The following is a 13,083-nucleotide window of genomic DNA, read 5'->3' as shown; positions in this document are numbered from 1 at the left end:
AAATATTTATAAAATATAATATAATATCATCGTTTATCTACGATAAGTCAAATACTCTATCTCAATTATCATGATTTATGATATAGATTTCAATTATCGTGATTTATGATATAGATTATAATGTTTGACTATATTTTTAAATATTTTCAAAGGTTTTTTTTATTTAAAATAATTTTCTTATTTTTTTTCTCAAACTTGTAGTAAGGTAACATATACAAAGCTTTTTAAAAATGGTTATTGACATAAACAATAAATTTTGGCTGCCCACCATATTAGATAGGAAATATAGTCTCCCTTCGTCCGTGATTTATTTTCTTTTTAGATTCTGTTTTCAAAAATTGCAAATTTGAGTATATTATTGCATTTTCAAATCCACAAATTCAAATTTTAAATTAGAATCAAACTTATTTTTCGTATACGGTTTTATTTCTTTACAGCTTGAAAACGACGTCGTCTTCTTTATTTTTCAAATGGAAAAAAATAATTCCGTTGCCGGGACTTGAACCCGGGTCTCTCGGGTGAGAGCCGAGTATCCTAACCAACTAGACTACAACGGAAGTTGTTCTTTACATTCTACAATTACTTTAAAAAGTATTTAAGCTTTTTTCTTTCAGAAATACGTTTGAGATGAGGGCATCGGTTTGATGTTAAGGTTAATAGTGTAAAAGTATTTGAGTTATGTTAATTTTGATAATTAATGTAAGGACATTGTTATTCTTTAAAAGTGTTCTATCTTCTCATAGCTAACATTCAATATCGTAAATATTGTTAGTTTTCATCATGATATTACATGTTCATGAAGACTTGGAATTTTCTATTTGGATATTTTTAATATTTGCTCTTATTATCTTTTATCTATTTATATTCGATTGTGTCTTTCCTATGGATTGCACGTACTATGTCTAAATCCAGAAAATATAGGAAGTTCTAATCTGTTGTTTTATGGGAACGTTGTTGATAAATTTGAAACCAAACATAAAATTCAAAGCTATTTTGAACATAGCCTAGTAAATTTAAATTTTTCTGTTTTTTTTAGCACGAATACATTACATAATACAAGCAGGTAGAAACCTTGAGGGAGAGGGACAAAGCTGACTAAGAGTTCTTTTCACCAGACAACCCAACAACAAGAGAACAGAAAAATTGAAGCCCTATATATTACAACAAACAGAGAAAATCTGTATTAAACAAATACATAAAGGCCTAAATTCTTTTCAGTTTGATGCACGACTTGCTCGACATGTTTGTTTATTCAGCCACCTTGACACCTGAGAGATAGACTCGACTCTGAATTATCGTTCCTCCGATCAGGAAACCTGGCATGACCATCAGGCCAACTTTTGGTTTCAGGTCGCTTTCGTCTATAATCAAATTCTTTACCACGCTATCCATATATACGTCGGAGAATTCGTTCCCTCTTTTAACCTGAAATACCTTTACACTTGGATCAAAAGAATAAGCCAACCTGTGTAGGAGCCAGATTGCCTTCGCCAATTTAAGAAAAACTTGGTAGAAAGGGGTTCTAGGATGTCCACCACCTGCCACATGATTTCTCTGATCTAAATTTCCAAAGAATGAGGCCTCCATCTTTGGGTGAACCACTAGTAGGTATTTGCTTCTACAAAATTTACCAAAAATGGAATCTGGGTTTTGGCCTAGCATGTCTAATGGATCCATGTCCTTCAATGAAATAAATTGCCGGAAGAAATCCTCTTTTGTGAGTGCAACATCGTCTACTTTGATTGAGAAAGTTTCATGCTGAAAGCCACAAAACATTCTCTGGCATATGTGGGACTCAAATGCATATTTCTTGTGAGCTCTTTTTGCATAGACCACGTTCGGTTCAACTGAGTTAGCAGCAGCATCCAGGTCCCAGCCAGCTGCTTTCATCATGTTAATCAAAGGCTTGGAAAAATCATGAATGGCCTTAAAAGCGCCTTCCACGACTGATATAAACAGATCAGGGGTCAAGTCCACATGGAAATTTCCGCTTTCATCTGCAGAACCTTCTGATTCTTTCATTGATAGCCCTCGAAGCTTGAGGTTCTTTTCGAGTTTTACTTTCTTCTGGTTTGCCTCTTCAATCTGCTGCTGCAACTGAAGAATCTCAGAATCTTTGTTCTGAATTTCAGACTGAAATTTCTTGACCATAACCTCATAGGTTTTCAGAAGGCTTTGTTGTTCTTGAATCTCCGCAGCTAGCCGTGAGTCCTGTGGTGAAACACATACTGGTTTGGGGTTGTTTTCTCGATAAAAGTGTTTGAGCTCAGATAGTTTCTTCAGCTCAGAAATTACAAGTTTGTCTGCGGCTTGAATTTTTTCAGGATCATAGGGTGTATGAGCACCTTGGAGCTGGATATAAGCAGACTTAAGAGAAGAGATGTTGACAAAAAGCTTTGATATAAGGGCTTCCATAGCTTCGGGTTTCTGGTTCATTGCCTCTTCCATGGGTTGTGGGTGAACCTTCTGGTTATTGCTCTCACGGAGTTGGTTATCTTTTGCTTCAGTCAATAGCATAGCTACTTCTGAAAATGGGAATACAATAAACTTCCTTCAAATAGAGCACCAATATCATCCACCTGCAATCTCCAAAGCAGTGTACATGACATCTACTGGGAAATAACAGGGAGGTCCAGATAGAATGAACATAAGAATACTTGTGTTTCCTGGAGGTGTAGATGAATTTTTTTTTTGTATCCGCACTGTGATGAAAGAACTTCGAGCAAGAAATAAAAATATTTTGTCCCTTCTTGAAGATGTCTCAAAAACAGTGCAGCCTACATTTTATGTGCTACGCATATGCTAAATCATACATTAAGGTTTCATAAAATGCTACATCAGTAAACCATCGCTTTATATGCCTACTGTACCATGGGAGTTTTAGAAATGTTAGAGACCAATAGTAAAAGTCATAAAGCACCTTTCTCAGCCACATCCGACCTGCTGATTTAACTTTTTACACAATAAGGAAACTTGCATGAATATTGGAAAGAAAAGAAGGGCATGATCAACCTACCTACAGAATTGGCATCATTTGGGTACTCCGGCAAACACAATAAGCTTCCACCTACATACAGAAGCAGAGAAATCATTATGAGGAAGAAAAATCTTCTGATTCATATGTGAGAATCAGGATGCATTTTATGGTGAGTTCCAGAATAAATAGTATTAGAGCATATTCCTTAATAAACCGATCGATTCAGTTGGTCATATAGCAATTAATGACAATCTTAAATCAAGCCTTTTGATCAGAGGTGAAACGGAGATCTGTATCATGTCAAGGAAAAAGGTTGAAAGCAACAAGAAGCAACATTAGCAAACATTCACGTTTGCAAGGTTGGTTCCTTGCCATATTAACCCCAATTCGCTTAATCATACCAGTTCCCAAGATATTCACTAGACCATTAAATAGTACAGACAAGGACCCAAAATAAACTCTTAACAGACAAATAGTGTAATGGCTTGATCATCTATTTCACAAAATTTCCTTTGCAAGAGGAGAAAAGTAAACTGGGTTGTGGTGAAAAAGTTAGCACAATTGCTTGATTGTCCCAGTGCCGCAATCAGCTCCCAAAGCCTCTTCTTTCCATACATTTCCAAAGTAGAAGTTCAGAAAATGTAATTGTAGCATATACATTCTCACTGATCTAGTGAATAATAGTGTAGATCTCCTATGACATACGATATCTCCCACGGGTAAAACAAACCTCAAAGCATATTTCCTGAAACTGTGAAGTTTGACATTTGAGCTAAAATTTCCAGTTCCCAATCAATCATTACACAAACTAACCCAGAATTAGCATTACCACCAATCTTTCGGAAACCAAATATATAACTAATTCATTAGCCCTGCAGAACATAGGAACAAGAACAGAGAACAAAATTCAACATTTCAAACGACTTCGAAAAACCCTAAATCTCAAGAGACTCATGAATTCAACTTAACAGTTGAATCAAACACATCAAAGAAAAGCAAAGTAAAAATAGAAGATGGGGAACTCCATGCAGCGATGAGGCAGAAGAGTTTCGAGAGGTGGAGAGTAAAGAAAAAAAGGCTTACAGAGTTTGGAGTGGCCGGAAAAGTCGCCGGAAAGTTAAGGAAAATGTGAAGAATTGAAAGGAGGAAGCAGGCGGAGGGTGAAAGGTCTCCCTTTTTGTGCCCTTCCGCTTGGTAAAGAAAAAGGAAAGAAAGAAAGGCAACGATGAAGGATATTTTCGTCTTTTAGCTTTGTCTTCTTTTCGAGAACTTCTAAAAATTCTCTTTCCACTCATAACGCGTCACAAATTTTTAATATCCCAAAACAATTAGTTTTTCTTTTTTAAATTACTAATCAATTTTTCGTGGAGCTTACAAAAATGGAAAAAAAAATAAATATTTTTTTTACAATAAAATCGATGTCATTCCATTTTTTAAATTAGAAAAATAGTAAATTTAAAATTTAATAGTCGTCTAATGCAAAATGTATGTATATGAACGGTTTTTTTCTAATTGTTTTTGTCATCTGATATAATTTTTCTTTAAAAAGTGTAAAAAATGACAAATTTTAAAAAATATTTATAAAATATAACAAAATTTTATATTCTAATAAACATTAATATGTTTTTATCAGTGAGTTTATCAATGTCTATCACTGATATAATCCAAAATTTTGTTATATAAATATTTTAGTTTATTTCATTATATTTGAAAATGTCCAAAAAATTAATTTAATGTTGTTATTCGAAGAAAATTTGATTTAAATAGTAATATTAGACTATGTTGGACATTTATAATTATTTGTTGATACCTATCACTACCAATATTGTAAAAATTTAAAAGATAAATAGATTTGGAATCGTAACAATTGCTTAAACAAGAAAAAATATAGATTACCCATGTTGCAAAGAAAATGAACTGTTACATAATTGGAACGATCTTCCTCTCTAGAGGTTGAAAGTTGGATCTTCCACCGTCGTCATAGGACTCAAAGGCGTAAAACGCTTAACATAGATATTTAATTTAAAAAAAAATTCACCTCCCATGTTGGTTGGTCTAAAAAGGAGAGATCCCTTCATGAGTTGGTACCTTACATGTTGAATTTTACATGAAACAAACTTTGATTATTTGTTATTTACCATAGAGTCCTTTGGGTTACATTTTCAAAACTATTCATCATTATTACCACATGCCTTTTATTATTATTAAAAAAATACCATATGCTTTCTTATATTTTATTTGTTAACATCTCATCTCTATTTACAATGTCTAACTAGAAATGTCAGAGAAGACAAATAAAATATGTATGGAAGAAAATTATTCCCATCTAAGATCACATGGACATTTTGAATTTCAATTATAATATATATATATATAGTTAACATTTTATAAAAGAAAACAGAATCATCAACATTTCTTAAATTGGTATTTGTTTCTAACCTTCAAAAGTAAGATTTGAAATAATTTAAGTAATCAGTAAGCTAGTGACATGTTTATTTGAGATCTAAAAAAGTTTAGAATTAACATCGAAAAAAAATCATCCAACTCCTAACCATACTTGAAGTTAGAAATCCATTTACGACACAAAAGGAAGATTAATGTAAAGCGGTCGAAAAGAAACAGTTGTATTCAACTACAAAGTTTATTTAGAATCGGATTTCGGATTGATGTTTTTTTTTATAAATAAAATTAAAATATCTAAATTTGTGGATGAAAATAGTGTTTAAAAAATTTAGAAGAATGGAAGAGTAAATTCAAAGTTTTTATTTAGTTGGAACAAATAGGATGTAATTGAGTTACATTTTAGACTAAATTCGTATAATATACAATTAGAGATTTGAACTTTACTTTAAAGTTAGGATTACGTATAGTAATTATTTTGATCATTAATTAATGCATCTTTATTTATTCAACATTTATTTATCCGCTAAATTTAGAATTTCTAACACTAAAAGTTATGTAAACGATTAAGAAAGAATCTTTTGGTTTTGGGACTATGGAGAATATGGAGTCCAAGAAGAATGGAAGCTCCGCCAGCGTTGGCTGGAGGAAAGAATCGCCCGCCATGGCGGAAGTAGAAGAACACACTCCAAGAACAAATGCTCCAAATGTATAGGGAGTTGCCCAAATTTTCTCTTTCTTAATTCGTTTACTTCCGAACCTTACGTCTTAGTTGAATTTTGATTAATTGTTCTGCTCCATCCGTAGAGAAATATGAGTTTTTAATGGTAATAATTAGCGAAATCCCACGAAGAAGCTTTCTTGTGGCGGATGGAAAAGTAGAACTTGCAGTAGAATACAAGCGAAAACATAATGATGAATTTTGAAGAGTGCCATCATCAAGAGAATTATAAGTCATAAGTAGAGAAATAATGTCTAGTATGTAGGAAAGATCTATACAGAAAATATATGAATCATGAGATGAGAGTCAACTTACAATACAAGCTGAGTTTTGCATTTTAAAAATCGAGCTAGGATTCTGTGAAATAGTACTGTCTTTGTCCTTTTTTCCTGGAAATTTTGACACTCAGGCAGAAAATTTTCCATTGGAGGAAGTATATTGAGAGATTATTTAGGGATGACTCCGTTCTTACCGTTTGAGTGTATTCTTTGTGAAGACTATTGTGATCACTCTCTTCAAGAGTGTCCTTTTTAATTTCTTGGCTTGGCCGGATTCTTCATCCCCCTTCTCCAATGACTTGGGTTTCTATGAAACTCAAAATGATGTTACTGCATCATAATAATGGAGATAGTAAAGATTCAGAAAGTGGCAATACAAATTTAATATATTGAAAAGAAGGACGTACTTGCATTACTAACATAATGCATCAACCATTTTGTCTTGTCTCAGGCAGTAGAATGCTTGGTTTCGATCTTGAAAGAAGTTGGAGTGTGTTTTTTGAAAGTTCTCAAAGCTTGATTCAAGATGGCCTCTTAAGATCATTGAAGTTTATTCTCCGTGGGAGAGGGAAAAAACATCTACAATTAATTTTAGCATGCTAGTCTTTCTAGGCCTTCAGAAGTCACAAACATACCACAATTAGGGTGAAATAAAATAAAATTAAATGAGAACCAAGAAGAAGAAGCCAAGCAGTCTAATCAAAATCTATATGGTGGGATTATTAATTCATATTGGATAGTTCACCTCAGAATAGGCATCTTACAATGGATTGATAATTTATAACCAATAACAGTAGTACTTTACTATTCATGATGGTCAAGAACGGAACATTTAAAATTGTCTTTAATTATGCAGACAGGAGACCAAATCACTTTTATTCTTCAATGAAGTGAAGTAGCATTCTACTGACATTTATGTACCTATCAAATCTGTTTATGTGTTCTCTATTTTGTACTACAAAAAAAATAGCAACAACTTAAGCCATCACTATGTTGTCCTGGCTTCAGATGTAATGCAGGAAACATCTTAAAAGAAACGATCAACTGCACATGTTTATCATACATGAAGGGATGGTCTGATTACAGCGGTTCAGATGGTAATAGATTGGACTCTCCTCTTCAGATGTGGGATTCTCCTAATGACACATTTATCAGAACAAGCTATAAAGAAAAGTAAAGTGCTCAGTGAGCCCCAGTGGATAAACGAAAGTTCCTTTAACGGAGCAACTTGTCTCATTCCTTATTTTCCCGTTTGGGCAAAACGGAATTTAGAGGAGTGCTTCCCAGACAAATTTAGAATTTATAAAGAGGTGGACAGGTGGGATCTTGATGTAGGATCATTTCCAGGTATGACTGTAATTAACTTGGTTTTATTTTGTTTAGTTTTAAGTATTAGTTGGTAGGGTAGTAACCTTTTTGTGACCAAGCCCTTCCACCCACACATAGCCTAAGTGCCAACCTAAATGTACATTGATATGGCTCCCCTCCCTGACGTAGGAATATTAATGGGAATCGTAGTAATGTATATTCGTTAGGTCATTGGTTAGGAGGAGGAGGAGGGTAGATTACTTACTCTTGGAAGTATTTGTGTAACTTAAGCCCATTATCCTACAACCTAACCAGTATGATTAAAGGTAAGACTCCCTTCTTGTACCAATTACTTTAAGAATTAATAAAAGAACCAATGGTTTTGGCTTTTAACTCACCGCCAGGCTTTATTCTTTTTCTGGCAGTCTCCTGCCATATCTTTTCCAAGGAGTTTTGTGGTGAACTGGGGAGTTTTTTCTGTATTTTTTTTTTCCATTGTAAATTAAGGAGATTTCTTGGTTCTCTCCTATATAAAAACTTTTATCATTAAGGAATAGGCTTGTTATTAAAAAAATATTTGAAAACTACACTGAACGGATCCTTATAGAATAAATGCACGAATGACTTCAAATATGGCAACTTGTGAAAGGTTTCTTATAATAAAATACATTTGATATATACTTGGAAGGAAAAGTAGAGCACATATGATCCAACTTCTAAGGAGTGTATTTGTGTGTGAAATAAGTTTCTACATTATCAGAAACAATGGCACTCATGTCGATGGAAGACAAGAATCTACAGTAGAATGAAGCAGCTCCTGATCAAGTGATTTTCTAGATTGACCATTATTTAAATCTTTACACCTCATCCTAACCTAGAATAATGGGGAATATTAGTTATCTGCAGAAGTAGTTTGCTTTTATTATCGGAAGAAGCAAATAGCTTTCCCTTTTGTGAAATGACTCTGCTTATGAGGACGGAAGCCTAGGCCTTGAGATATTATACAATGATAGAGAATAACCTTGCAGTCTAAGAATCCACGTTGGGGCCAGGATACGCTGGTAGGCTCATTATTCGTTTGTCCAAGACAGGACCTCCCACAGTGAAATGATATAGACTCTGGAAGTTTGATCCTTTCAACCCAAGCGCTTCATGTACTGCAAAACAAAGAAAATAGAGGAGGGATTGAGGAATGAGTGCATAACATACACTTATCAACTTTTCACAAGACACGATGTCAGAAGTTTGAAAGGTATTCATCATAGTACATCGCCTATGGGTCTAAATAACTTGATATCACTAAAATTATTATCTATGGAAGCAGTAAATTTCTCTCGGCCAAGTTGATGCCTGAAAGACTTAGAGCCTGTTCAAGTTCTTGGAGCTTCATCTAAATGCGCCCCCTCCCCCCCATCATTTTAGCTTTGGATTAAATGTTTGTGCTTGTGCTTCATGTTTTTCCTATTCTCAACTTACGCTGTAACCCACCATCTCACTTTTTTCAGTCTTACTTTATAGCATAGTCTATGATTACTATTCTATGACTGTCTTTTTGGGTGTCAACCAACTGGTTTTTGCCTTCTGGACTAGTATTCCTACACAAATTGCATGCTAGAATAGTGTAAAGCAGGAAAGGACCCTCCAGTCACAACAATGTATAGCAATTCATGTCAATTGATGAATCCTTAACCACCGCAAGTTTGGCTCTAATCCATGGCATATGGCGTGTCAAGATAAACAACAGAAATAAAATCAGGAAAAGATGTGTCTTTATTTATCTTATCCTGATCCCTCCAATCTGTTATCATACTCCATCTCTTCAATCTGTTATTATATTTGAACTACTTGTTACTGTACTATGCATATATGTTTCCAATTTCGTAAATGTACAAGAATGATAAATTTCAGCATGTCAGTAGAATTACAACATTTATCTTACCGGGATCATCAAAGAAGCAACCAATTCCAGTTGCAGATATATCGACAGCATGCGCTTCAAGGTACAACACCTGCCCAATAACTCCAGTCTCCCAGAAGAGTCGAGGATACATGTGAACCCCTTTTTCACGTAACGTAGGCTCGTAGTGAGCAATCATTCCCAAGCTGAAACACCCATCACTGGCAATGTCCTGTATGGAAAAGGATCATATCTAGCTAAACTATAAAGACAAAATTAAGTTGACAATGATTTGTTTATCGATGCATTAGTGTGCCACAATAATGTTCATTGTAACTGACCTGGTGTGTATGTTCTTAGACAAAGAATTTTTCAAACAAAATAATGTGACAGCTAAAATAAGCAACATACAAAATGACGACAATTTGGTTACATTGTGAAGGTGGAAATATCCAAAATGAAGGAAAAAACCAGGTTTCTGTAGCAAAAGCAACGTAGATTACCATAACTAATAACGTCTCCAGCTGCAATATTCCATACTTGGGTTAAATTTTTTGAATCTCATCATTAAATAGGTGGTTGGACAGGAATATTCCATCTACATCTGCAAGCATACTTCCTAACTAGCAAAGAATATTCAGAAGGGTACTGGAATGACCACTTAAGAGTTTAAGACTAGGATGGTGCAGGAAACATAGAATGAAAATTCAACAGTTGCGCAACCGCTTGCTGCGGCTAGTGAGGTGACAGTCTGTACCCATAATTTAAGTTGTACAGATATTATTGAGTTTGGTTGTCCACTATCGAAAATTTATTTTGATTAGTTGCTTGTCCAGATATCTATCTAGCAAATCTACCGGTGGACTCAAGACACGAGTATTATCTCATGTGAAATTGATAGTTTCTCTTTATGTGTATGTCAGGTACAACCTATTAGGGAACCAACAGGGCTTTTTCAACATGGCTCGACAATTTTTGTAAGAAGTTTAGTTCAGGTAGACGTTGAATGCATACTACGTCTCAACAAAACTGGCAAAAACATTCACTAAATAGGCAATGGAAATGAAGATAAACCAACCTGATGACATGACAGTCGCTTGGAAAGTGTCTGATAATTGCCTCTCCGTAGTTCATACAGAGGGAGACTGCTGGGACAACCATCAGGTTTCACCCACTTGAAATCTGGATTGGTTGCTTTCTTCAGCTCATCGAAATGATCTTCGTTTCTCACCAAAAAGTACAAACCCTGTGGCAAGCCCACCACTCTATGAACGAACAGAGCAGCATGAACTTCAGCGTCCCATGGAAGTGCACGAAACGGCAGTGCCAATTCTCTCCTTTGCCTCTCCCCTTCTATAGAACCTGAAGGCACACAATGGAGTAGAATCTGATAAAATGTATCTCTCGCCATTGTTGTAACACCATCCATGTCCACTGCGCTCCTGCGCTTCCTCACAACTTCCCTCCAAGTAAAGCCCTTGTATGGACGTTCACCAAGAACCCCACTGCTCTGAAATGGCTCAACTAAAGATCCACTTTCCCCTGTTAGTGGCTTCTCAACGGCCATGGCCGTTCTGTAAATTATGTCCCAGCAAATGTGCTGTTTGCTGAGCAAATTCGGCTTTCCTTTCCAGTCTAACTCACTGAATTTCAATACTGCAGAGCTTAATTCCTCATAATTCATGGAAAAGTCAGCAGTGCCAGAAGGGAAAACAGCAAGCACACAATCAGGATGCTCGAATTCAATCACCGGAAACGAACCCTTCACCGGCTGCGACGGAATTTCAAACTCAGGAAAAGTGTGTAGCCCCATGAGCTTCTTCAAATCAGCATAACCCAGTCCATCAAGAACCTTCACATCCCACCCAAGTCCTGCGGCAGCCATGGCAACCGCCGCAATGGCGTGACCGACATCATGATTACAATACCGAAACGCTCGCTCGCCGTACTTCCAAGCTTCCCGCCAGAAAATCGACGACAACCCAATAAGAAAACTGTTCTCAGGGAAGAATTTAGAGAAAAACCCAGGTGGGATTTGAGTTCTAATCTCCAAAGCGTGCTCTTTAGGAGCATAATGCGCAACAAAACCATAATCCGAGAGCGAGGTTACAGGCGGAGCAATCAAATACGCTTCAGTTGGATGCAAATTCCCGCTACTGGGATTAACTCTCAGCGACCATGTCGAAAACCCAGTAGATTTCCAAGCAGAAAGAGCCAAAGAATCATAGAAGAATTGAGAAATTGTAGCTTTACAGACGGGTTTTGGAGGAGGCAACGAGACGAACAGAGAATCATACAGAGAAGCTTCATGGGTTTCATCATCAGATGCGGCGGTTTGGTTGAGAATTGGGAAATGGGAAAGAGGAAGAAGAGGAGCAGAGATGTAGCGGCGGAAGGGGTTGGGCTGATTGGCCCAATCGAGGCCATGGGGGCCTCTGGCGTAGTTGGAGAAGCCATGTTTGGTTTGGGAGTGGTATTTGAGTACTTGTGAGAGGTTTTGATCGTCTTGTTCGAGGTGGGTTTTGGGAGTGGAAGTGGAAGAAGAGAAGGACATAGCCATGGCGGATAATGAGAGGATTCTGTGACTGTGAAGTGAGACTGTGGTTGAAGAGGAAGGGGAAAGAGAAAAAAGGGAAATGGGAGGGGCAGGTGGGTTCCAGAAGTTGAAGAACCTTGCAGAAGGAAGCAACGAAGGCATCGTTCTCTGTGGACTAAAATTTGTGCATCTTTCTCCTGAAATTTGAAGTAAGCTTCATGTTTGTCATGATCCTTCCAGCAAAAATTTGGAGTTGGTTCGGTTCGTTTTACCCGCGCCTACGCATTGGTGAAAGTTCAATACTTTAGCATGGAATATGGTTTGTTAGATTTATTCGAAATTTAAAGATTTTTTTCTCTACTTTGGTGATTTGAAATCCAACCTCTTCTCTTTTGATAGGTTGAAATGTAAGTTAAGCAATTGAATTGATTTACTCGTAGCAAAATTTAAGATTTACTTGGATCAATTTTAACATTAAATAACTCAATTTAAATACTTGTTGAAATTGTATGATACATCTTCTTGTAATGTTCACCCTCAAACAAGATGCTTCTTCGTCCAAAAAGTGAGAGATGGAGGACAAAAGGGGAAAAGCAAAAGAAGAAAATTGCATATTTGATGCATTTGGAATAAAGGAAACAAACTTGAAGGAGATGTTAATGAAAAAAAATTCAAGTCAATAAAGCAAGATGAATGAGATAGAAACAGACATCAAAGAATAAGATAAAGAAGTTTATTTCGTTTGAACGTTGGGTTCGGGATTTGATTCGACAATTTTTGTAAACAATTAAATAAGTTCTATAGTATTTTATGATCCACAAACTTGTTTTTGAGTAAAACCTTCTCGAGTTATCAAGTGAGTTTTATGTGTTTTGATTTGTTTATCTATAAACATAGCTTATAAACTCAATAAGTTGTATTAAAATTTTATATAACATTTAAGCTAAATTAAGTCAATTTTTAGTG

At 35.7% G+C, this 13,083-nt stretch overlaps 2 protein-coding genes and 1 non-coding gene across 6 annotated transcripts; all 3 read right to left on the bottom strand.

The window, feature by feature from the left end:
• Window positions 1–484: 484 nt before the first annotated feature.
• TRNAE-CUC lies at window positions 485–557 on the bottom strand. Its single transcript has one exon. It is a non-coding gene; the product is annotated as a tRNA-Glu (tRNA).
• A 419-nt stretch (window positions 558–976) lies between these two features.
• On the bottom strand, window positions 977–4,309 carry LOC101216772 (protein GRAVITROPIC IN THE LIGHT 1). 2 transcript variants are annotated; one of them, XM_004133877.3, is made up of 3 exons: window positions 4,061–4,309; window positions 3,017–3,067; window positions 977–2,525 (listed from the first exon to the last, which is right to left on the bottom strand). In XM_004133877.3, the coding sequence occupies exon 3, from the start codon at window positions 2,515–2,517 to the stop codon at window positions 1,249–1,251; it is 1,269 nt and encodes a 422-aa protein (XP_004133925.1). In that variant the 5' UTR covers window positions 2,518–2,525; window positions 3,017–3,067; window positions 4,061–4,309; the 3' UTR covers window positions 977–1,248. The 2 variants fall into 2 exon arrangements, with proteins under 2 accessions (XP_004133925.1, XP_004133927.1); XM_004133879.3 differs by having other exon boundaries at window positions 977–2,579; window positions 4,061–4,217.
• Window positions 4,310–6,287: 1,978 nt separating this feature from the next.
• LOC101216535 (hypothetical protein) lies at window positions 6,288–12,457 on the bottom strand. 3 transcript variants are annotated; one of them, XR_004215316.1, is made up of 5 exons: window positions 10,660–12,455; window positions 9,624–9,813; window positions 8,706–8,841; window positions 6,784–6,990; window positions 6,288–6,706 (listed from the first exon to the last, which is right to left on the bottom strand). XR_004215316.1 is itself a non-coding variant. In XM_031882742.1 (4 exons), the coding sequence occupies exons 1-3, from the start codon at window positions 12,277–12,279 to the stop codon at window positions 8,714–8,716; spliced, it is 1,938 nt and encodes a 645-aa protein (XP_031738602.1). In that variant the 5' UTR covers window positions 12,280–12,457; the 3' UTR covers window positions 6,288–6,706; window positions 8,706–8,713. The 3 variants fall into 3 exon arrangements, 1 of the variants encoding a protein (XP_031738602.1); XR_004215317.1 differs by having other exon boundaries at window positions 6,797–6,990; XM_031882742.1 differs by lacking the exon at window positions 6,784–6,990 and having other exon boundaries at window positions 10,660–12,457.
• Between the last annotated feature and the right edge of the window lie 626 nt (window positions 12,458–13,083).

This window comes from Cucumis sativus, chromosome 3 (genome assembly GCF_000004075.3).
Source record: "Cucumis sativus cultivar 9930 chromosome 3, Cucumber_9930_V3, whole genome shotgun sequence".
In the NCBI taxonomy this organism is placed as follows: Eukaryota; Viridiplantae; Streptophyta; class Magnoliopsida; order Cucurbitales; family Cucurbitaceae; genus Cucumis; species Cucumis sativus.
This window is presented reverse-complemented; position numbering and strand designations above follow the sequence as displayed.